The sequence below is a fragment of the Callospermophilus lateralis genome, chromosome 18 (assembly GCF_048772815.1).
Source record: "Callospermophilus lateralis isolate mCalLat2 chromosome 18, mCalLat2.hap1, whole genome shotgun sequence".
NCBI classification, from domain to species: Eukaryota; Metazoa; Chordata; class Mammalia; order Rodentia; family Sciuridae; genus Callospermophilus; species Callospermophilus lateralis.
In genome coordinates, this window is record NC_135322.1 from 16,605,546 (window position 1) to 16,631,339 (window position 25,794).

At 37.0% G+C, this 25,794-nt stretch overlaps 1 protein-coding gene and 1 pseudogene across 3 annotated transcripts; both read right to left on the minus strand.

The window, feature by feature from the left end:
* Positions 1-25,482, minus strand: Zfp82 (ZFP82 zinc finger protein). Of its 3 annotated transcripts, XM_076837705.2 has the most exons (6): positions 25,331-25,467; positions 18,694-18,778; positions 16,459-16,585; positions 13,766-13,858; positions 8,381-8,983; positions 1-1,258 (listed from the first exon to the last, which is right to left on the minus strand). In XM_076837705.2, exons 2-6 carry the CDS (start codon positions 18,700-18,702, stop codon positions 1,128-1,130), a joined length of 963 nt encoding a protein of 320 aa, XP_076693820.2. In that variant the 5' UTR covers positions 18,703-18,778; positions 25,331-25,467; the 3' UTR covers positions 1-1,127. The 3 variants fall into 3 exon arrangements, with proteins under 3 accessions (XP_076693820.2, XP_076693819.1, XP_076693818.1); XM_076837704.1 differs by lacking the exon at positions 1-1,258 and having other exon boundaries at positions 7,404-8,983; positions 25,397-25,482; XM_076837703.1 differs by lacking the exon at positions 1-1,258 and having other exon boundaries at positions 7,404-8,983.
* Positions 11,188-12,052, minus strand: LOC143384119 (UPF0729 protein C18orf32 homolog pseudogene; annotated as a pseudogene).
* Positions 25,483-25,794: the final 312 nt, after the last annotated feature.

The window sequence follows — 25,794 nt, forward strand, 5'->3', positions numbered from 1 at the left end:
TTTAGGGTTCTTTATTTTGATCCATTGTTCTGTTTCTTTCATTCTTAAATAATACCATACTGCCTTAATGACCACAGATCACATTAACAAATTCAAGGAGAAAAACATTATTGTACCAAAATGGCATCTGACAATATTCCATTGGCATTTCTAATAACAAAAGTTAAGTAGGGTCTTCAAGAAACAATTGAGACAAACAGTCTATTTAAACCTAGAGTAAACATTACACTAAGTGATTTCCATTAAATTTGGAGAAATAATTAGATGCCTGCTATCATCAATAATCCCTCTAAACCTTTTCTGAAGGTTCTATTATAAGATTAATAAAATAATTACTATACATATTCAGGAAAAAACAAAATTATATCTATTTGCAGTTAACAAAACTATTTAGAAAACTAAGAGTCTAGTAAAACATAAAATTAAAAAGATTAGACCTTTGAAAATCTTTTGTGATAATGAAAACTATTATTGCATTCATATTTAAATTTTAACTTGACAAAATCACCATAAATACAGATATAAGCCATAACCTGGAAGACAGTTAAATCCATCACTTATAACACGTAAAGGATTACTATCTGGATAAGAATATCACAAATCTTACATGAATTTTTTTTTAAATGGGCAAGATGTGAATTAGCAAGTTGTTTAGTCATGAAACAGATGTTTACAGATGCTTAACTCATTATTAATCAAGAAAATATTAAAACTCATACCAGACATGGATATAAGGAATTGCTTCACTAGTTAAAGGCATTATAAATTTACCATAATGCTACTCCTGTAGCAATATCTGGCAAAGGTGAAAGTGAACATAAATTGTGAGAGAGTAATCTCGCTTTTTGATAAGCACCTTAGAAAAACTCACATGTATAGCAAGAAACACAGAGATATTCAGTAAGGCATTTTTCACAGTGAAAAACTGTATATAATAAGAATATTTATCAATAAAGGGTTTAAATACATATACAGACAGGGCCTATGGGTTTTCTATTCCATTGAAAAAGCACCTTGTATAGTCTGTGGAGTGCTGGATATCAAACCTCAGGGCCACATGCATGTTGGGCAAGGGATCTATCATTGAGTCATGCCTTTAATCCCCTAAAAAAGCACCAATTTAAGTTTTAAAAATGCAAGCAGCTGGGTACATAGCATGTTAGTTGCTTTCTTTGCCATACAACCATAGATCTGCCATAATGGAGACATTTCAATCCTTGAAGTACTTCTAGTAATGGCAACATCTGCCCAAGAACATCTGGAATAGGTAAGAGTTCTATATGAAGTCTGAGATGTTTTTGGTTTAGATAAAATGAAACAGTCTATGAATCTTTTTATAGGCACTTAATGTGATTCCTGCCCCCAAAATATGGTATGCAGAGCTCCTATGCTTGTTTTAACAAAAACATTTTCTTCAAATACTATTAAGTACTATATTTTCAGAAAATTTCAGTAAATGTGCTGTCTCCAAGAAACCTCTGTTAACATGAAATTGTTACAGATTGTTATAAATTGTTATCAAACATCCATCTATAAGCAAAAACTAATTTTATTCTTATATCAGTAATTTTACTTAAGATATTATTTTTGTGTTAATTTTACTCTTTATGAATACAAACAATTTGAAATCCTGAGTGGTAAAGATGTATTATTCCAGATGATGAATGATTGATTAGTGACAACTGCCCAATCAGAGCAAAATAGACTTGGAAGTACAAATCTTAAGGTGTATCTTTAGTGGCATCAGAGATTTGGTTGAAAATAAAGAGTTGTGACAATATTCATTTTAATTTGTAGAAGGTGCTATAGGTTGAATGTGTACCCCAAAGTTCATGTGTTGGAAAACTTTATCCCCAGTGGGACACTCTTAAGAGGTGGGACCTGGAAGAGATGAATATGTCATAAGGCCTCTGTCTTCATGAATGGATTAATGTCATATTTTAGAGGGTTATTTGTTGAAGAAATGGGTTTCTCTTCTTTCTCTCCCCACCCCCAGTACTGGGGATTGAACCCAGAGCTTTGCATAGCTAGGCAAGTGTTTTGCCACTGAGGCCTCTACCTTCATGAGAGGATTATCATGAAAATGGGTTTGTTATAGAAGTGGGTTTCTTATTATAAAAGGGAAAGCTTACCCCTCTTGCTCTCTTATCCTCAGTTTATCCTTCCACCATGAGATGACAGAATACAAAGGCTCTCATTAGATGCCAGCCCCTCAATCTTGGCCTTTTCAACCTCCAGTACCATTAGCCAATAAATTCCTATTCATTGCAAATTACAGTCCACAGTATTCTCTTATAGCAGCACAAAGCAGACTAGGCCAATAAATTTTCATGTTGAATTTCTATGTTTTCATATGTATAAATTGCTGAGGCTGGTCTTGAACTTTCGAGGAGGTCTACTTGCTGGAATTACAAGTATGAGCAAAGCTGATGAAGTTCAGATAAATGAAAATAGTTAGGAAAATAATGTAAAAAAACATTAGAGGGTTGGGGTTTAACTCATTTGGTAGAGTGTTTGCCTAGCATGTGTGAGGCACTGGGTTCAATCCTCACCAACACATTAAAAATAAATAAATAAAGGGATAATATCGGTTACCTACAATAAAAAAAAATAATGGAGCTGGGTCATGTCTTGTGTCCAACATTGTTAAATTGTTCAAGTTAGAAATAAAAAAAAAAAAAAAAAACTAGGGTCTTGGGATATAGCTCAGTTGGCAGAGTGCTTGCTTTACATGCACAAGGCCCTGGGTTCAATCCCCAGCATCTCTATCTCTCTCTCTCTCTCTCACACACACACACACACACAAAAAAAAAAAAAAAAAAACCTAAAAAATCTAAATACATAATTAAATCACAAAGGTCAGAGCCCTATGTATTTCTGGCAAGATTATTTTATATTTTATAATTATTTTAATAGATATTGCATTTAATTTACTGATACTTTATTAATATAGTCTGCATGTATCTTAAGTAAAATAGGTCCAGATTTTTCTTTTGAGATGGTATTCTTATCTTTTTTGTTGTTGATAAATACTTATTTTTATTGTAGTTGGATACAATACCTTTATTTTATGTGATGTTGAGGATCGAACCCAGGGCCTCGCATGTGTTAGGCAAGTGAGTGCTCTACCAATGAGCTATAACCCCAGCCCTCTCATCTATTTTTATTACTGGGATATTTGCATTATAAAATAATCTAGAGATTATTAGTTCTTTAAAATATTTATTACCTGAAAAACTATTAATTCTTTTTTTAAAAAAAATAAGATCATAACCACATTTCATTTTTTTTTCCGTCATCTATAGATCTGTTCGGGGTTTCTGTAATATCTTGAGCCAATTTTGATAATTTAGGTTTCTTAGGATAACTCATTCTCTGTTTGTTTATACATATGCAACTATATGTATGTGTTAACATATAACTTAAATTTTTTAAATCTCCTTGATATATTTAGCTATTCACCTTTCTCATAGAGCTGTAACTGATTCATCTTTTTCCCCCCTCAATAACTGCCAATTCTGTATTAATGATCTCTGCAAAGAGAATACCCTTGGTTAGAGTCTACTACTTTATTAACTGTTCCATTTATTTCTTTTATCATATAAATTATTTCCTACTACTTATTGTATCCATTAGCTTTTCATCACTGTGACAGCATACCTGAGGAAATCAACTTAAAGGAGGAAAGACTTAGTGTGGTTCATGGTTTCAGCTGGGTAGCTCCATTGTTTCTGAGCCTGTAGTGAAGCAGTACATCATGGCAGGGAACATTAGTGGAGCAAAGCTGCTTACCTCATGGCAGCAGTGAAGAAGACAGAGAGAGGCCAGGACAATATTTACCCTTCAAGGACAAGTCACCTCCTTCCTCCAATTGAGCCCCACCTCCTAAAGTTTTTGCCATCTCCCAATACTGCCACCAGCTAGGGATCAAGTCTTCAATACATGAGCCTTTGGGGAACATTCCAGATATGCACTGTAACAAACACCTTAGTGTTTTTTTTTTTTCTTTTATTTTAATCTTCTAGCTTAAGTTAATGCTTATTTTTTCCCCATTACATATCAACTGCCTGTTATGTGACAGTCATTATAGGTATGGGAAAAGGATGGTGAACAAGACAAACACTGGTTCCTCAATGCAGGTTTTCTAAATGCATTGTTTGGGGTTTTCTGTTAGTAGCGCTTTGGTGATTTCCCACAAATTTTTATTTGTAGACAACACATTATTATTCATCTCTAAATATTTTAACACTTCAGATTTGATTCTCTACCTTAAAATTTTTATTATGGAAATTTTCATTTATATGTAAAGATAGTAAAAATAGCACAATGAACCCTGTGTGTCTATTATGAAGATACAACACAGCAACATTTTGCCAATCTTGTTTCATCTATTCCTCCCACATATTTTCAGTTACTTACAGGGATACTTTCTAAGGAATGCATCTTTAGGTGATTTCATTGTTATGCAAACATCACAGAGTCTACTTTGACACCTAAGATGGGTAATGATATTACATTAATATCATGACATTAATGACATTATGTCATTAATGACATTACATTAATGACATTAAGATAATAGGTGATAATATCTTATGGGATCAATGTTGAACATATGGTCAACTTTTTTTTATTGTTTTGTAGATGGACAAAACGCCTTTATTTTATTTGTTTGTTTTCATGTGGTGCTAAGGATCGAACCAAGTGCCTCACACATGCGAGGCAAGTGCTCTGCCATAGAGCTACAGCCCCAGCCCTATGGACCACTGTTGACTGAAAAATCATTATGTGATGCATGACTACATTTTAAAGCAAATCATAGGGCATGACATAATTTTACCCTTCAATAGTTCAGTATAGATCTCTAGCACATACTTATACACACACCCATAATGCCAACATAATGCCTAACATAATGAACAATTGCTTAGTAACATTTAATACATAATCCATGGTTATATTTACACAACATATAAAAACATTTGTCACTAATTTGTCCAAATCAGGATTGGACTGACTACATTTTCTGTACCCTTAATGCTCTGGCAGTTCAGGCCTTGATCCTGAAGACTCCTCCCAAGACTAGCTAATGCTTAGATAGCAATAGTTCCCCTGTGAGTAGATCTTTGATATACAAACCAAACAATCCAGAGCCCATATTCCCAACCATGCTTTATCAAACTCACACACCACATCAAAACTCCTCAGCCCTAAATTACCCTAGGGCCAGGTACTGAACAACTAGTAATCACCTCTGTAGCACAGAATCTGCCAAAATTATCAAACTATCCACCCTAAACTTACTCAAGTGTCTAGCCTGCCTTACCCATTCCTTCTCCCCAAATAAAACAATAAACAACAAATCACTAATAAAGGCCTTGGGGCTTGCATTATCCTCTCTATTTCTGCTTTTACCCAAGTCTTTGGGTGCTTCCCCATATGGCCGTACATGCAAGCCATGCCTCCTGTCAGATAGTAGAATACCTGTTTTTAGGGATCTGAGAATAAACTTCTTTCTTCAAGACAATAATTTTTATGTCTATCACCATGCCTAATTAAAACAAATCCCAAGTACAATAAAAATGTTAAAACACAAGGATACCAATATGTTCCATACACTGTACTTGATATGTCTATTATTCTTGACATAGGATTATGGTTCTTTTTGTTCTTGATACGTATTTTGGTTAAGAAATTAGACCATTAATTCAGGGAACTTTTCAAATTGTGGATTTCTTTATTTGCTTCTTTCTGTCACTAATCTGTTCCTTAGTTCTCCATGTTTCCTGTAAATGGGCAATTAGATTCAGAGACTAAGTTGTAATTCTGAAGCAAATTTTTAGGGGGGAGGGATATTCCACAGGAGATACTTTGTATATTGATTGTATCACATCTAGAAAGGCATAGCCTGGCTGATCTAATTTTGAAATGTTAATGTAGATTAGTGGGTGCTGCCATTCAGCACCACCAATCATAAGCTTTCTATCAATCCTTCACCCATGGTCTTGTATCCATGGATGTCTCCACCAAGACCCATTATTTTATAAATAAGCAAAATTTTCAAATTCTATCATTCCTTTGATCTTTACCAGCTAGAATTCTCTATTAATAAACTATCCTTCACCAACTTTTGGTTGTTTTGAAACGCAGTTCATAAAGGTAAGGAAAGATTTAAATGTTCCAGTTTTTCCCTTTATTTATCAATATTGCACTAGTGTGCTCCATAGCTGATCAATGCATTTGGTTAGGAAAAAAGCAATCAAAGGCTACAGTGGTCAAAAAAAAAAAAGACACAGAAGCCAATAAGAAGGGAGTCGAACTAGCCTATGTAGAATAATCCAGCATTTTTTTTTTTTTTTAAAGTTACAAAGGAGTGACTAAACAAACAATGTAGGCAGGCATGGTGGCACACAATTGTAAATCAGTACTTGGGAGTCTGGGATCACTTGAGCTCAGCGGTTTGGACACCAGCCTGTGGAGCATGGCAAAAAACTCATCTCCAAGGGGGCAAAAAATGCAGGAGTTATAATACAGGTGAGTTTAAATTTACAAATAGCTTCCTTTTATGTTATCTTTTGTTAGCCTTTAATTAAATATTAACTAGGACTTGAGAATGTAGATTGTAGAATACCTGTTTTATTAATAAACTAGAAAATAATTTCTCACTTTCAGTATTTTAACAAGAATAAGGGATAAATGTTGGTAGAAGGCATATTTATATTCATTACTTCTATAGTCTTTTTTTTTTTTTTTTTTTGGTACCAGGGATTGAACCCAGGAGTGCTTAACCACTGAGCATAGTCTTTCAAGAGAATTCTCAAAAGAGTAATATTAAGAATAATGATAAAACAAAATATAGTGGCTTAAAACAACAGCCAATTTTTAAATTCTTTTATGATTGTGTGCATCATGAGTTGGGCAGGGACTTAGCTGGTTGAGTCTTCTATTCCACATGGTATCAGCTGAGGTTACTCAGTGGTGATCAGCTGGTCTAGAGGATCAAAAACTCTTTCACTCAAATATCTGGTGTCTTAAAGGGCATGTCTGGAAGACTGGATTCATCAGGTATCTTTCCCTTTATATATAATCTCAGGGCTTCTCCATTTGCTAGACTTTGTTACATGACAGTTCAGAGCTTGAGAAAGTGTTTTAAGAGATGAAGTAACCTTACCAGTAAAGCATGGACCCAGAAACTGGCACAGAAGTACTTCTACTATGTTCTACTGGACAAAGCAGTCACAGATTCTGCCCATATTCAAGGGAGGAAATATGGACTCCATCTGTTAATGGGAACAATGTCAAGAATTTGCAGCCATTTTTGCTACAGTTTTATACCATCATTTTACAAAGAAGAAATTTCCGCCCAGAGCAGTTGTGTTTTCTTCAATATAACCAACAAAAGAAAAAAGTGATGGGACAGAGATAAGTATCTTTCCCACATTGTTATATTAATAGGATCAGTTACAACAAATGTGCTGAAGTGATGGTAGAACATATCAACATAGCCTTTTAATGGTAATAAAACCCCTTACGCCAAGTCAGCTACATGTAGGAAGCAAAAGAGATTATTACATTCATAGAATGTTCTACAACATAGTACTGATAAGATTTTCTTACATTTTTACATTATGAATTTTCAGATGATGGGTAAGGTGTGAATGTTGTCTAAAGGCCTTCTTACATTCTTTACATTCATAGGGTTTCTCACCAGAATGAATTCTCAAATGTTGGATAAGAGATGAATTGAGTCTAAAGGCCTTCCTACATTCCTTACACTCAAAGGGTTTTTCACCAGTGTGAATGCTTTGATGTAGAGTAAGTTTTTGGCGCAATCTAAAGGCTTTCCCACATTCCTTACATTTATAGGGTTTCTCACCAATATGAATACTCTGATGTTGTGTAAGTTGTGAAAGTAGTCTAAAGGCTTTTCCACATTCCTTACAATCATAGGGTTTAACACCAATATGAATACTCTGATGTGAAATAAGTTGTGAGTAACGACTAAAGGCCTTCCAGCATTCCTTACATTCGTAAGGTTTTTCACCAGTATGAATTCTATGATGGAGAATAAGATGATAACCACGACTAAAGGTTTTTCCACATTCCTTACACTCATAGGGTTTCTCACCAGTATGAATTCTCTGATGGAGTGTTAGTTGCTGTCTCACTCTAAAAGCCTTCCCACATTCCTTACATTCATAGGGTTTCTCACCAGTATGAAGTTTGTGATGTACTCTAAGTCCAGAGCCACACAAAAAGTCCTTCCCACATTCTTTACATTCATACAGTCTGTCAGCAATATTAAGCTTTTGATGTCGAGTAAGGTGTGCATACTGTCTAAAGGCCTTCCCACATTCTTTACATACATAGGGTTTCTCACCAGTATGAATCCTCTGATGGAGAGTAAGTTGTCCTCGAACTCTGAAGGCTTTCCCACATTCTTTACATTCATAGGGCTTCTCACCAATATGAATTTTCTGATGTACTCGAAGATCTGGGCCACACATGAAAGCTTCCCCACAATCCTTGCATTCATAGAGTTTTTCTCCAGAATGAAGTCTCTGATGTCGAGTAAGGTGTGCAGTTTGTCTAAAGGTCATCCCACATTCCTTACATTCATAGGGTTTTTCACCAGTATGAATTCTGTGATGGAAAGTAAGTTGCTGGCGTACTTTAAAAGCCTTCCCACATTCCTTACATTCATAGGGTTTCTCCACTAATTGAATTCTCTGACGTGGAGTCACAGATGTGCGCTTCTGATAAGAGGATACTTTTTCAGATGTGAGTTTCACTTGACTGAAGTATCCCTCTTGAGGTCCCTCTTGTCCTTCAAATTTTCTTTTGGATTCCCAATCATTTTTTAAAATGAGGCCCTTAAGGCCATGGTTTTTAATTCTTTCCATTAGCTTCCACTGGGATAAATTTATTTCACAAATGTCATTTTCTGAAGATAATTTCTTGGTCTCACACCTAGTCTCCAAATCTAAAAGAAAAAACAAAAGCACATACATACTGTTTTCTCTTTCTAAAAGAAGTAAAGTTTTGGGGCTGGGACTGTGGCTCAGTGGTAGAGTGCTCACCTAGCATGGGTGAGGCACTGGGTTCGATCCTCAGCGCCATATAAAAATAAATAAAAATAAAGGCATTGTATCTAACTACAACTTAAAAAAAAGTATTAAAAAAAAGAAGTAAAGTTTCGACAGTGGAAACAAGACAAAAGTAATACTCAAACTCTAAATAATATGGGGGAAAAAAAGCAAAAAATGCAAAAAGGAACACCAGGAAAATGAGAGTTCATATAAGACAGGAAGACTAATGGTTAAGCATTTAAGCCAGTGATTTTCAAGTTGAGGTGTGAATCAGAATTCCTGGGGAGCTTATTACAAATACTGAGGCTTAAATACCACCCAAACCATGTGCATCAGATTCTATATTCCCAGAGGAATATTTACTATTCTCCACACAATGATTCTGAAAGAGATGAAACATTAGGAATCCATACTTAATTTTTTCTTTTAAAAAATGTCTATTCTTAAAATTAAAATTAAGCTCATTGTGGTTAACAAGGCCATTTACCTACATATATCTTAAACCTCTGTTCCCTTTATTGCTACCTGGAAAGGCTTCCTTTTGGACATTACGACATCTCCCAACTTCCTTTCATCTCTCAGGAATTTGCACAGTCTGCTCCATCTCCCACAAATTTCCTGATGGAGCTCTTTGCATGGCTGGCTCCTTCTCGTCCTAAGCTCTTAGATTAAAAGTCACTTCCTTTGAGATCTACCCTACTTAGTACCTAAGTCTATGCTGTCATTCTTTATTTCTTGCCTTTATAACATATCCTACTTTTTAACACATATACTCACTAAATTTTGCCTTATACATGATGGGCAATTGCATTACCAGTGGCCTTTAGCCCCAGTCCTATTTTTCTTATTTTTACCCATCAATCTCCTCAAGAGCAGAGAGAATCCTAATTACTCTCTATTAAGTAATGAATCCATAACACATAATTTTACTCATTTAATTCCCCATAGTTATACAGTTATTCTGAATAGATTTGTCTGCCCCTAGTCTCTCATACTTTCCTGTAATGATTAAATTCTCTCTTCATTCATTCAAGTTTGCTCAGCTAAATAAATAAATGGAAGAAGGTGGCTGCATATGTCCTTATCTATGCAGTATTCTCTGTACTACCCATTTACTCCTTCACATGGCTATGTGTTATTTTTTGTCTCTACATTATGGCAAAGTTACTGAAGAATTTTATTTACTCAATTTCCCCTTAAGTTTATTACTCATTCATTTCACAAATATTCAACTGGTTTCCTTCTTTCCTCCTCTTACTCAGGTCTCTTCCTTTCTCTCATAGGCAAGACTATTTCAATATTTTCTGGAAACATATTAGTGATTTTTAAAAAATATTTTTTACTTGTAGTTGGGCACAATACCTTTATTTTATTTATTTTTCCTGTGGTGCTGAGGATCAAACCCAGGGCTTCGCATGTGCTAGGCAAGTGCTCTATCGATGAGCCACAGTCCCGGCCCCATATTAGTGATTTTTTGAGACAGGAAATCATATTTATACCTTATTGCAGTTCTTGTGAAATTCTTAGGCAAGAAATAAAAAATGTAACTTACCCATATGCACAACTATATTATGACCAATTTACCTATAAACATAACTATATTGCCTTCTTCCCCTCTACCCCAGCCTAAGGACATTGTTACCACAATTATGCCTCTCTCCATTGCATTAATTTCCTCTATAGAATCATTTGCATGAGCACACAAATATGCTGTAATATACCATCAAATACACTGCTTTTAATCCATATCCTCAATGTTAACTATCAACATATTTCTTAGCACCACAACTTTAGCCTTTAACTAAGTACATTTAAAAATTTTTTTTTTAGTTGTGGATGGACACAATACCTTTATTTATTATTTTATGTGGTGCTAAGACTCGAACCCAGTGCCTCACATGTGCCAGGCAAGCATTCTATCACTGAGCCACAACTCCACCCCCATAATTAAGTACATTTTAAGTATAAGTACAATGTATTTCCCAGTAAATATCAGATAAATAAACTCTCTAGGCAAAATTCTAGTTTCAGAGACAATTACAAAGAAGGTGTTTCAGGTCCATTTTAAAAACAATTGAGATTCTTTGAGAAAATTGCATTAGTCTTTCTTTTTATCACCGATTCCTGTTGGTCTTTTGTTCGTAATCCATTTCTGTCAGTATCCTTACAGTCAACTTTGCCTTTTTTTTTTTAATCATTGGATTCTTGTACAGCTTTTCTAGGCCATATGCCACTAACAAAAGGGGAAATCATAGGGTATATATGTATAGCTCCAGAGAAGAATAGGAATGACAATACAAGGAATGCACACCACTGTCCCTGGCTCAAGCTCCTAAACCAAGAGGGCGAAGTGGCCAAGGCAAAGTCCACATTTGGGAGGCAGGGAGGAAAGTGCTTTACCACTGAACTACAACTGCAGCCCTGGCAGGACCTTCTACATGCTATGACTCTAACAGTTTTCTTTTTATTGGTGGGGTGAGTACACCAAAGATTGAACTTAGGGCACTCAACTGAGCTACATCCCCAGCCCTATTCTGTATTTTTTATTTAGAGATAGGGTCTCACTGAGTTGCTTAGCACCTCGCTTTTGCTGAGGCTGGCTTTGAACTCAGGATCCTACTGCCTCAGCCTCCCAAGCTGCTGGGATTATAGGCATGCACCACCGCACTTGGTTTCTAACAGCTTCTTAGTACTTCTTATCATTGTCAGTCTTATCCAAACAATCATTATGTCTAGTCTGAACAACTGAAACTGGCTCTATACTGATCCCTCAGGCTTTTGCACTCAATCAGAGGGATCATTTTATAATACAAACAATGGCTTCTGATTTTTCTGATTACATTATCTGATCTTTTCCTAACACAGACTTCATATCTCTTGTTACTCTTCCTTCTCCTTCTCTGACCATAATGGCCTTCATGTCATTCCTCAAACACAAAAGGCTGACTTCTTACCCAGACCATTTCCATCTGCTCAGAATGATCTTCTCTCAGAAAATTTTATGGCTTAAACCCTTACTTTATGTCTTTCCTCAAATATCAGCTCCTAAAAAAACCTTCTCTTGAGGCTGGGATTGTGGCTCAGCAGTAGAGCACTCGCCTAGCACGGGCAAGGCCCAGGTTCGATCCCCAGCACCACATAAAAATAAAAGTATTGTGTTGTGTCCATCTACACCTAAAAAATAAATATTAAAAAAAAAAACTTCTCTCGTTTGTCCAATGTTCTGTATGCATGCAAAACTTACTTAAAGGTAGAATAGAAAAGGAAAGGGGAAGGAAAGAAAAAAGAACATACTCATTGAAGATGTCTAACTGTGAGACAATTATTATTTGGGCTAAATGCTTTCTGACTAAACTGATAACATATTCACTTGAAATCTCTGCATTTCATTTTCTTTGAATGTTAATACTTGTAAATGTCATTTTACTACCTGAATTTGAATAAGAAAATAGGTTAGGATGGGGGGCAGGGTACTTTTTTTTTGGTAGAAAGGAAATAATGTAGGCACTAAAATTACTTATTATTACAAAACTAGAGCTGTTAGCCTAAAATGATTCTTCTCAGTCAGACCTGAATATACAGAGAACAAAATACATAATATGTATCTCTACACAAAATTTTAAGGAATTTTTTTTAACAAAAGGTATAATGAGAGATGAAAATAGGTCAGAGGTAGAAGCTAAACCAAGGGATTATTGTCCCTATAGTCTATTACATCTAAGTTTCTTCTTAATTTGAAGGTAGATAAATTAAAGAAAATAAGAATGATATTCTATAATCTGGGGGTCTATCTTCTAGTGTAATTCACATGAAACTTTAGTTGCTGATAAAACATAATATTATAACAGCAAGCATATATATTTTCACAAATTAATGAGAAAAGTTGAAAAAAAGTTTTCTTCATCATAACTAAAATAGCCTTTCATGGGGCTGGGGCTGAAGCACAGCAAAGCGCTTGCCTAGCATGCGTGAGGCACCAGGTTCCATCCTCAGTACCACATAAAAATTAACAAATAAAATGAAGGCATTCTGTCCATCTACAACTACAAAAAAAATTTTTTAAATAAAATAGCTTTCATCCCATATCATTCTCTAGCCTCTTACTTCGCTTACTTTTCTTCATAGCAATCTCTTTATAGCTGTCATTTCTTTTTTTTACCTCTCTTTTTTTTTATTAGTTGTTCAAAACATTACAAAGCTCTTGACATATCATATTTCATACATTTGATTCAAGTGGGTTATGCTGACATTATATTTCTATTTAATTATAGTAACTAGGTTTCTCTTATTCCCAGGTAAACTCCAAAGGGACAAGGACTTTATTGGTTTTGTTTACCACAGTACTGACAGCACCTATAATAGTGCCCAGCTCAGAGGTTATCTATTTATTCACCTACCCATCCACTAATGTAAAAGAAGAAAGAAACAGATTCAAAATATAGAATGGCTGTCAGTAGTGAGGACACAAGAAAAACTGAAAGAACAGAAAAAGAGTGGTAAGTGGATAAAGTAGTTCTTTTAGTATCCCCAGCTTTGACCTTAATTTTCTCCCCAGGTCTCGGGCATTTTTCCTTGGGGATTAGACATTTAAAGAGGGCTTTAAACAACATCACAAAAGGGTGTGGCTCCTTCCCATCTAGCGGGTTACCTTCCCACAGTAACTGGTCCTCACTTACCTAAATATTGTCTTTTTCCTTTCTTCATAATTTTCCAGGGATCTTTTCCTTGTTCCAATAAGGAAATCACATCTGGTTTAGAAATGAAGCACCCTGCTTAGAAGAAAGGAAACAAAGTGATATGGAAATAAAACGTAAATTCAAAATTACTTTGGTTTATCCTAGCTAAATGTGTAATAAACTACAGGTTAAAATGGTAATTGGTGGGGGGGCTGGGAATATAGCTCAGTTGGTAGTGTGCTTCCCTTGCATGCAACCAAGAGCCTGATTCACAAGCTGAGGCTGTAGCTCAGTGGCAGAACAGTTGCCTAGCATGTGTGAGGCACTGAGTTCGATCCTTAGCACCATATACAAATAAAATAAAGACATTCTATCCATCTACAACTACAAAAATTTTTTTTTTTTAAATCACATTAATCCAGACGCAGTGTTGCATACCTGTAATACCAGTGGCTCAGGAGGCTGAGACAGGAGGATCGTGAGTTCAAAGACAGTCTCAGCAATTTAGCGAGGCACTAAGCAACTCAGTGAGATCCTGTCTCTAATAAATTACACAAACAGGGCTGAGGATCTGGCTCAGTAGTCAAGTGCCCCTGAGTTCATTCCCCGGTATCAAAACAAAAAAATTCACATTAAGGTTACACAGTTAATAGAGATTACACAGGGAGGGAAAAGATCTTTTACAAATCTGTATTCATATATATGTTCCTTCTTCAGAGGAAATCAATGGCTGAGATCATAGATCACACGGTTCAAATCCTGCCTCTTTCACCTCCCAGCTGTGTGACCCTGGGCATGTTACTTCTACATTTCTTTTTCCTTATTATAAATTAGTGTTATTGGGGCTGGAGTTGTGGCTTGCCTAGTGCATGGGAGGCCCTGGGTTCAATCCTCAGCACCACATAAGATAAGTGACTAAATAAAGGTATTGTGTCCAACTACAACAAAAATAGATATTTAAATAAAATAAATTAGTGTTAATACCGCCTCCTTACAGAATTATTGTGAATTTTACATGAATATATACTTATACCTAAATATTAGTCATCAGTTATTGTTATTTTGCAGAGAAGAAAACAAGAAGCTTCCTAGGAGACATTAATTGTGATTTATTAGGATATTCATACAACATTAATTGCAAAGTTCTTAGATTTTTAATTTTCAGTCATAAAAGTAGGTAAAACTGAATGTTTATTTATAAAAGGAATGAGTTATCTTGAATTATCTTGAAATATCTTGAGTTATCTTTTTTTTTTTTTTTTTAAATATATTTATTTAGCTATTGGTGGACACAACATCTTTGTCTGTATGTGGTGCTGAGGATCGAACCCAGGCCACACGCATGACAGGCGAGTGCGCTACCACTTGAGCCACATCCCCAGCCCTCTTGAAATATCTTAAATATTTTTTTAAAGAGAGAGAGAGAGAGAGAATTTTTTTTAATACTTATTTCTCAGTTTTCAGCGGACACAACACCTTTGTTTATATGTGGTGCTAAGGATCGAACCCGGGCCACACGCATGCCAGGCAAGAGCGCTACTGCTTGAGCCACATCCCCGGCCCCTGTAAATAAATCTTGGTGATCCAATTTACCACTATGTAAATTATGTTTTCTTTTGATAGAGAAAAATCAAGACACAGGGTCTAGTTATTCTTCTTACAGGTATATTAACAAAATATCTAAAGCAATTCTGAGTTCAAAAACAAAGTGAAATATTTTCATTGACACTGATAAATCACCTAGATTTGAAGGACAGGGAAGCCAAGCATAGCATATACCTGTAATCTCAGTCTCTTGGGAGGCTGAGGAAGGAGGATCACAAGTGTCAGCCCAGCCTGGGCAACAGAAAACCCTGTCTCAAAACATAGAAAGAGCTGGGGATCAGGGCTCAGGCTGTGGCTCAGTGGTAGAGTGCTTGCCTAGCAGTACAAGGCCCTGGGTTCGATCCTCAGCACCACACAAATAAATAAATAAAATAAAGGTATTGTGTCCATCTACATGTAAAAAATTTTTTTAATTAAAAAACAAAAATGATAGGGAAGATGAATATACTTAATGAAGATGCTCACTTCCAATGAAATAAACTGAAACCTTTCCTTTAAAAACAGGGAGGAGGGCTGGAGTTTTGGCTCAGTGGAAGAGCACTTGCCTATCATGCCAGGCACTAGGTTCAATTCTCAACATCAATTATAAATAAATGAATAAAATAAAGACCCATCAACAACTAAAAATTTAAAAAAAAACAGAAGAAATTCAGTTAGTTTTTTTTTTAAGATGGACACAATATCTTTATTTATTTTTATGTAGTGCTGATGATAGAACACAGTGCTTCACATGAGCGAGGCAAGAACTCTACCACTGAGCTATAACACCAGCCCCTAAATTAGTTTCTTGAAAGATAGTCTTCTCTTTTTTTTTTTTTTGGTACTAGGGTTTAAACCCAGAGATTAAATCTGAGCCTTATGCATGTTAGACAAGTGCTCTGCCTCTGAGATACAGCCCGACTCTTTTTTGTTTTATTTTAAGGCAGATTCTTGCTAAATTGCTGAGGCTGGCCTCAAACTTAAGATTTTTGCCTCAGGGTCATCAGGCATGCACCACTACATCCAGCTTGAAAGATAATTCTTGAAATTTTCAGAGGAAAAAGCTGATGTTAACAGAAGACACTTAATATAAAGGTAGAGAACCTTACCTAGTGAGACAAAGTTGCTATAGTTTTCCAGCATCACATCTTTGTATAAGTCCCTCTGTTCCAAGTCCAAGTATTCCCACTCTTCCTGTGAGAAGACTATAGATACATCACTGAACATCACTGATCCCTGAAATGACAAACATTGTTTGTCATATAATTGATACGAAAAAAAATCTTGCAGGAAATGGACTATGATGGCGAGGAAACAGTCTTGAAAGCTGGAAAGTTGTTAATACACCCAGTTCGGAAATGAGTGTGCCTGAAGCGGAGTACCTACCTGGTCCTGAAGAATCCTGTTGCTACTACAAGGCTGGGGTTGGAGCTCATTAGTAGAGCACATAAACAATTAAATAAAGGTATTTTTTAAAAATCCTGTTGCTACAGATAAGCCTCTTACACACTGGTATACCTCAATAATCTAAACAGGTGTGTTTGGGGGGTTTCCTATTAAATGATACCTGAGCCTCAAGTAAATGTTATACTGTATATAAATAACTGCTTGCTATATGTCTGCATCATAAGTTCTCAAAAACATGAGTTCTTCTATCCCCCCTCCTTAAATAACAGATTAAAACCAAAAACAACAAACAAACAAACAAAACCTCTCTATTCTCTGTCTTAGAAAAGGGATCTGTAATCCCAGAGGCTTGGAAGGCTGAGGCAGGAGATCATGAGTTCAAAGCCAGATTCAGCAACTTAGCGAGGTCCTAAGCAATTGAACAAGACCCTGTCTCAAAGTGAAATAAAAAAAGGACTGGAAGGCTGGGTGCAGTGGCGCATGCCTGTAATCCCAGTGGCTCAGGAGGCTAAAGCACAAAGATTGAGAGTTCAAAGCCAGCTTCAAAAAAGCGAGGTTCTAAGCAACTTAGTGAGATAGGGCTGGGGATGTGGCTCAGTGGTTGAGAGTCCCTGAGTTCAATCCCTGATACCAAAATAAATAAATAAAAATAAAAATGGCTGAAAATGTAGCTCAGTGGTTAAGCACCCTGGGATCAATCTCCAGTACAAAAAAGAAAAAGAAAAGGTTCTGAGTCCAGTTAAAGAATTTCTTCTGTTTATATTCAAAATCAGAATATATGACAATTATTAATAATTTTTCCTTGTTACAATTTTTTTTCTTTTTTAACCAGGGATTGAACCCTTGTGGGGCATTTAACCATGGCACCACAGCTTTATTTTATTTTATTTTTTATTTTGACAGTGTCCTGCTAAGTTACTTAGGACCTCGATAAATTGTTGAGGCTGGCTTTGAACTTGCTGCCTCCTGCCTTAGTCTCCTGAGCTACTGGGATTACACCATGCCTGGCATGACAGATTCGGTACTAGGGATTGAATGCAGGGGCCCTTTATAGCTGAGTCACATTCCCAGCCCCTTTTTATTTTTTATTTATTTTTTAAATATTTATTTTTTAGTTTGAGGTGGACACAATATCTTTAATTTATTTTTATGTGGTATTGAGGATCGAACTCAGCACCCCGCGCATGCCAGGTGAGTGCACTACCACTTAGCCACATCCCCAATCCTTATTTTTTATTTTAACACAGGGTCTCACTAAGTTGTGGAAGTCTTGCTAAGTTGCTGAGGCTAGGCTTGAACTCACGATCCTCCTGTCTCAGCCTTCCTTGCTGCTGGCATTACAGGTGTGTGCCACTGCGCCTGGCCATTAGTGTGCAACTCTTTTTTTTAATATTTATTTTTTAGTTGTAAGTGGACACAATATCTTTATTTTTTTAATATGGTACTGAGAATTGAACCCAGTGCCTCGTGCATGCTAGGCAAGCACTTTACCACTGAGCCACAACCCCAGCCCCTAGTGTGCCTCCCCACATACTGAGGATGAAGCCAAACAACAGCAAATCTTATATACTTGGAAAACTCAAGAATAGAAAAGTTCATAATTTTCCTACAAGCGGTTAAATGGACCTATCTTCTCTCATCAACTCAGAAGGGATGGTAAAATATCTCCTGTGAGCAACTTCATTTCTATGTCATCACAGCTTTTAGCAGAAGACTGACACATACAGGAGATACTAAAGGATTTGTTTGATGAATACACAATGATTGGGAAAAGAGGTTTCATAGCATTGTGATATTTAGCTTCATCCCTCACTGAATTTAGAACTAGGAGAAAGTTCCTGGATGTGGCTTTGATAGGTGGGAAGTTTTAGAAAAGAAATGTTCACAGGATCTGAACATTGTAATATTTCCAGAAAGAGAAATAAGCAGTAACTTACCCGGGCCATGATTTAGTAATTCAAGAAATGGTAAGTCCTCTTTGGGGTTTGTTTGCCAGGGGAGTAGAATCCACAGAGGCCAGAACTAGGAGGAGGAAAACAAGGCCATGAGCTGAGATACATCCTAGAACTCCCCAAATGATGTGAGTTACTATGACTTTTTCCCTCTTCTGATCTCTCCATCACACACAGATATACACTTACAAGGAGAACTGAGAAAGTCTAGATAAATCTAATCCCTCTTAAATTTCATGGCTGATAAGAGGCCACATGATCTAAACCAGAGTCTCCTTCAAAATCTGACAACCCTGCTTGGATTCACGAGATATAAAAAGAGAAATTCAGTAATAATAATAATAATAATAACAACAACAAAAGCTGACAAAATCTGACAAATAAGAAGATGGAAAAAATCAGCATTTCCTTACAATATTTCCTTTACCTCTAGTTGTTGAAGCTGGACAGTGGCATTTACAAATCCTTTTAGGATCCAGATTTGGAGGAAAGATTGTAACTGAGAAGAAAAAGTTGAAATGATCTAAAAATGAGGTCAGGGTGGATCATAATGAAGGGGAAAAATCTTAACTTTCTTAGTTTTTAATAGGTCTTTGGGAGACTAAGGATGCCCACCAGGCTGAGATGGTTTAATTAGTTGGCAATGCAAAGTTATAGGTCTTGTTTCTTCTTCATTCAAAAGACTTGGGCTCATGTCTTGAAGTACTAAACATTTAATGATCTTTATTATCCCTATTTTTTGACTAGACACACACACACGTGTGTGTGTGTGTGTGTGTGTGTGTGTGTATATTGGTACTAGGAATTGAACTCAGAGGCTCTTGATCACTGAGTCACACCCCCAGCCTTGTTTTGTATTCTATTTAGAAACAGGGTCTCACTGAGTTGCTTTAGCACCTTGCTTTTTGCTGAGGTTGGCTTTGAAGTCACAATCCTACTGCCTCTGTCTCCTGAGCTTCTGGGATTACAGGCATGCACCACTGTACCTGGCATATTATTTTATTAATTGATACACAAAACTTGCAAATTGTATATATCAATGAGGTACCATGTTATGTTTTGATACATGTTTGCTTTACACAAAGGTTAAAACATATTAAGCATATTTGTCTTTTAAGTATACATCATTTCTTCATGGTGAAAACTTTCAAAATCCTTTTTTTATCTTTTTGAAATCTATAGTACATTATTGTTATCCAAAGTCACACCAGAACTTCTGCTCCTATCTAACTGTAACTCAGAGCCCATTAGTCAATATTTTCCGGTCCCTTCCCACTCCCAATCTTCTAGTGACCACCTCTGTATTCTCAATTTCTATGAGATCAGCTTTTTAAAATGCCATGTGTGTAAGATCATGAAAGTAATCTTTCTGTGCACGGATTATTTCACTTAATATATGATCTCCAGTTCCATCCATGTTGTTGCAAGTGAGAAGATTTAAATTTTTATGATTGAATAATATTCCACTGTGCATATGTATGTATTATTTACCCATTTATTAGATGATGGACATTTAGATTGACTTTATATCTTGGCTATGGTAAATTATGCTGCAATGAACATGGGAGCACGAGTGTTTCTATGACATACTAATTTCATTTCCTTTGGATATATACCCTCTGGTAGGAATACTGGATCATATGGTTGTTCTAACTAGACAATAAAACATATCCACTTATCAAGAACTTCCGCTTTCCGGTCCCCTTCTTCCTCCAGGGAGAAGTCTTTTCTGCTGTCCTTTAATAAAGCCTTCTACTTTAAAAAAAAAAAAAAAAAAAAAAAAAAAGAACTTCCAACAAGGGTGGTGACAGATGCCTGTAATCCCAGTTATTTGGGAGGAGAATCACAAGTTCAAGTCCAGTTTGGGCAACTTTAGTGAGACTCTGCCTCAAAATAAAAAATAGAAAGGACTGGGGATGCAGCTCAGTGGCAAAGTGCCATAGGGTTTCTCCTTGGTTAAAACAAAACTAAACTTCTAAGTAATGGGTGTTTTAACTGAATCTTCAGGACTGCTATTTAGTATGATATTCTTTTTAAAAATATATTTTTTTTGTTTTTGATGGACCTTTATTTTATTCATTATTCATATATGGTGCTGAGAATCGAATCCAGTGCCTCACACATACTAAGCAAGTGCTCTATCTTTGAGCCATAACCCCAACCCTTTAGTATGATATTCTATCCATTCAATAAATCAGAAAATTTGAAACCACTGGGAGAAATTCAATTTAGAAATAGCAAAGCTGCATTTGAAATCCTTATTTTTCTAACCAAAAGCCAGCTTTCATTAAACTCTAGCCTCTGAAATACAGAATTTCAATTCCAGTGTGAGAAGCCTGGCATGCATGATTCTCTTAAATTAAAAATCACCAAAAGAAAGTAAACCTCACTTTAGTACTGATGCCCATATTATCAAGTATGTGAGAAAATGAACATTCTAACTAGTATGCTATAGACTTAACTTACAAGTATGTACAATATGTACAAGCAGTGCTTAAACCATGCAAACCCTCTGACTCAGAAATTCTATTTGGGGGATTAAAGAAAATAATTATACACATGGTCAAAGGTGTACGTAAAAGTACAGTGACATTGTTTCTAATGGGAAAAAGTTGGAAATAACCCAAATGTCCTTCAGTAGGAAATAGATTAAATAAATCATAAAGCACCTATAGAGTAAAAAAGAATGGGAATACAGCTTAGCAGTACTGCACTTGTCTAGGAGGTGTGAGGCCCTGAGTTCGATACCCAGTCCTGCAAAAAAGAAAAAACAAAACTATTATAATTTTAAATGATGATGTATATCTTTAACTTAAATATGCTTACTACATTTTACTGAGTGAAGAATCCAGATAATAAAAGAGTTATAAGTAGTGTATTTGTGTTTTGGTAGGACAAAAACATTTATGTGTATGTGTATTTACTTCAATTCCCAATATCTACATCTACACTATGATTTCTAAGCTTGTTTACATACATTGGAGTTTTGCCTATTACAGAATGACTAACCATAACTAATGCCTTGTTTCAATGATGTTGCTTCTCATGATTTCTTGACTAATACATTTATCTTTCTTCTGAGTCATTTTAGTCATGATGCACTCCAAAGAGCTGCTGAATTATCTCATCCTGTTAGTCTCACTCTGCATCCATAGCTGAGGATAAAAACTTTAAGGCACAGCTGGGTGAAGCAGTGCACACCTGTAATCCCAGCAATTTGGGAGGCTGAGATGGGAGGATTTTAAGTTTGAAGCCAGCCTCAGCAACACAGTGAGACCCTGTCTAAAATAAAAAATAAAAAGAGCTGGGGTATGGCTCAATAGTTTAAAAAAAAAGAAAGAAAAAAGAAATTTATCCTTATGAAAGGTATGTAAAAGAAAACAAAGATGTATATGAAAGGAAGTTATCAAAGAATAATTTATGACAACAAAAATCACCTAATGATAGACAACAGGTTGAATAAATTATGTTTTATGATATAACAGCACATTGTGCAATTATTAATGATGATGGCTCTGGTCCATATTAACTAATGAAGAAAGATATTCCTGACAAATTACTAGGTATGATAGACAGACTAAAAAGAATATGTGCGTGCGCACACGCGCGCGCACACACACACACACACAAAGAATATGCACAATGTCAGGAGGTGGAAAACTCTCATATATCAAAAACAGGCTTTCTTGTCAGCATTCAGGATATGAGTCTAAGCTCTGACGGTTATTTTTTGTATTTTTATTTTATTTTATTTTTGTACTGGAGAGTGAACCCAGGAGTGCTTAAGCACTGAGCCACATCCCCAATCCTTTTTTTATATTTTATTTAGAGACAGGGTCCTGTTGAGTGGCTTAGGGCCTCACTAAATTACTGAGGCTGGCTTTGAACTTGCAATCCTCCTATCTCAGCCTCCCCAGCCTCTAGGATTGTGAACATGCACCACCTGAATATTCTTTTTAGATATACATCCCAGGCAGGAGGATCACAAGTTCAAAGCCAGCCACAGCAAAAGCAGGGCACTAAGCAACTCAGTGAGACCCTCTCTCTAAATAAAATACAAAATAGGGCTGGGGATGTGGCTCAGTGATCCTGTGCCCCTGAGTTCAATCCCTGGTACAAAAAAAAAAAAAAAAAAAAACAAACCAACATATACACGACACATGACAATAGGGTGTATTTTCATATATTATACATACATGGAGTACAACTTCTCATCCTTGTGGTTGTACATGATGTAGAGTGATACTGGTCATGTATTTATATTAGCTCTGAGAATTTGGACATGTTAACAACTTCATTGTCTCTGCTTCCTCATGGATAAATTGTCGAATAATAACTATCTACCCTATAGGATGAGATTAAGAACATAATACATGCCAAGGGTGGGAGAGTATGCCTGTCTTGTCAGCTACTAAGGAGGCTAAAGAAGGAGGACAGCAAATTCAGGGTCAGCCTAGGCAACTTAGTGAGACCCTGTCTCAAAAATAAAAATTTTTAAAAAGGGCTTGGGCTGGGGATGATGGCTCACACCTCTAATCCTGATGCTCGGATGCTGAGGCAGGAGAATCACGAGTTCAAAGAGAGACTCAGCAATTTATCGAGGGCCTAACCTGTCTCTAAATAAAATACAAAATAGGGCTGGGAATGTGTCTCTTGTGGTTAAGCACACCTGGGTTCAATCCTGGTTCTAAAAAAAAAAAAAAAAAAAAAAAAAAAGTGTGCTTAGGATGCAGCTCAGTGCTAGACTACTTGGCCAGCATCCATGGCATGAGCCCCTGCGTTCAATCCCTAGTACCAAAAAAATTAAATATTCTCAGATATTACAGTCTTTAATTTTACGGCAATGAATGTGTATCTTTTGGGGTCATGTTAACCTTATTAAATTACAGAATTTGTCTCCAGAAGAATGGCATATTAACGAGTATCTACAAAAAATTTTTACATACAATTTCACAGGGTGTTTAGTCTGCTGAAAGACCTAAATAGTTTCAAATTACCCTGGTTAAGAATTCTTGTTCAGGGCTGAAGTTGTGGCTCAGTGGAAGAGCACATGTGTGAGGCACTGGGTTCGATTCTCAGCACTGCATATAAATAAATGAATAAAATAAAGGTCCATCAACAACTAAAAAAAATTTAAAAAAATAATTCTTATTCTAGGGCTAGGGTTGTAGCACAGATGTAGAGCACTTGCCTAGCATATGTGAAGCACTGGATTCGATTCTCAGCACCACATATAAATAAATAAAAGTTCCATTAACAACTAAAAAATATATACAGGGCTGGGGATGTGGCTTAAGTGGCAGCACAATCACCTAGCATGCATGAGGCACTGGGTTCGATTCTCAGCACTACATAAAAATAAAATAAAGATATTGTGTCCACCTAAAACTAAAAAATAAAGATTTAAATATATATATACATATTTTAAAAAGGATTTTTGTTCGAGCTAATGTTTATTATCTACTTATGAAGTATCACACATTATTCTAAGAGCTTCATAATTATAAAAATAAAGCTCACAAGGCTGGTGTAAGCTCAGTGGTAGAGCACTTGCCTAAAATGTGTGAAGCACTGGGTTCAATCCTCAGCAACACATAAAAAACAAACAAACAAAATAAAAGATATTATGTCCATCTACAACTAAAAATACTTAAAAAAAATAAATCTGACATAAGTACTGAAAGCATTCCAAATGGATACCGGCACAGAGGCACTAGGGAGCCAGCCTAGGTAGCAGTTCAATGAAGATAACTTTTAAAGAGAAGAGACCACAGTACCTCAAAAATAAATAAAAGAGAGAGAAGGGAGCAAATGTTCCTATGTCCTAAAAAAATAAAAATGCATTTCACAGAACAAGGGGAAACTATTCGCCTTGACCTTGACTTTTAAATGGTAAACGGCAATTCTTTCCTTTTCCTTCGAGGCATGTACAAGTTCAGCAGAACTGGGAAAGAAAGAAATCTTAAAATCCAGGTCTTTCTTGGAGCCCAGCCTGTTTAAATGAGGTCACAGAGCCACGACCGTCACGCCTACACCTATTCACCCCAATTCAGAACCCTTCCCTGTATCCATGAAAGGCAGGGGTCACGGATATACCAGGGCTGGACTGCAGTTCATAATAGCTTCCTGGAAGGCACTATGGTTCTGAAACCTGCAGTTGGACCTCCATCCCCAGAACTGAGTGTGGGGGCGTGGGAGTCTGTCCGCGCAACTGGACGTGGTTTGGTGGGAGTCCTCCCGAGAGCCAGCCTTGGAGGGACTCGTTGACAGAATTCTAACATTCTTATCTCAAGATCAGGTCAGAACCCTTTCGCAGGGAGTCTTTTCCCCGGCGCTCAGATGAGGACTGGAGGGGCCATTTCACTACTCTGGGTTGGGTGTGGCTATACGGCAGATGTCACTGGGGTCACAGTCATACTTCCACGGCCACAGCAACTTCGCTCACACAAGAGGCTTTGCATCCAATTCGGTCAAACGCCATCACGTACCGGTCCCGAGCTCACAACCGCTCCGAGTCCGGTTCCAAACCCAGGTCCTGTCACGCCCACCGACACAGCTACACCGCCCTTCTCACCAGCGGCCCGAGGCAGCGCGCTACAGTGCCTCCCTTCCCTCTCCTTACCCCCCGCGCCACAGCGCCTTTGTTACGTAATGGCTAGGACCGACACTCCGAGACAGGACTGCTCACTTGTGGCGCCGAACACGTCTCAAGGTGATGCCCAGCCGAAGCGAAGACGCTCGGCCGGGAACTGTCTACAGCCCAAGGGGCCTAACGGGCCGCACGCAGGGGTTGTTGGGAGGGCCAGCCGCGCGCGCTGAGTGCGCAGGCGCGCCTGGACAAAGGGGGCGGGTCCAGGCGCGCCTTGTAAGCCTGGGAGCTAGTTCCGCCTCAGCTAGGGTGGGCTGCCCAGTCCTTTGTCTCAAACCGTGTGCTGGCGGGGCGTGGACAGGGGCGGGGACCGACTGCCAGCATGTTAATGAAGGAGTGAAGTTTGAAAACGTGACACTCGGTGCGGCCAGCTGAAGAGCTCTGTCCAAGGAAGCGCTGTGTCTGCCCTTGGAGTGGTTCTGATGTGATTCGTCCTG

Bases quoted from the DNA above. Each gene is read 5' to 3' on its own strand.
- Zfp82 (XM_076837704.1), bottom strand. The intron at 13,859-16,458 runs GTAAGGTTCTCT...TCTTCTAAGCAG, and splicing joins TAGCAACTTTGTCTCACTAG to GGTGCTTCATTTCTAAACCA. The intron at 8,984-13,765 runs GTAAGTGAGGAC...TTTTTCTTTTAG, and splicing joins AGGAAAAAGACAATATTTAG to ATTTGGAGACTAGGTGTGAG.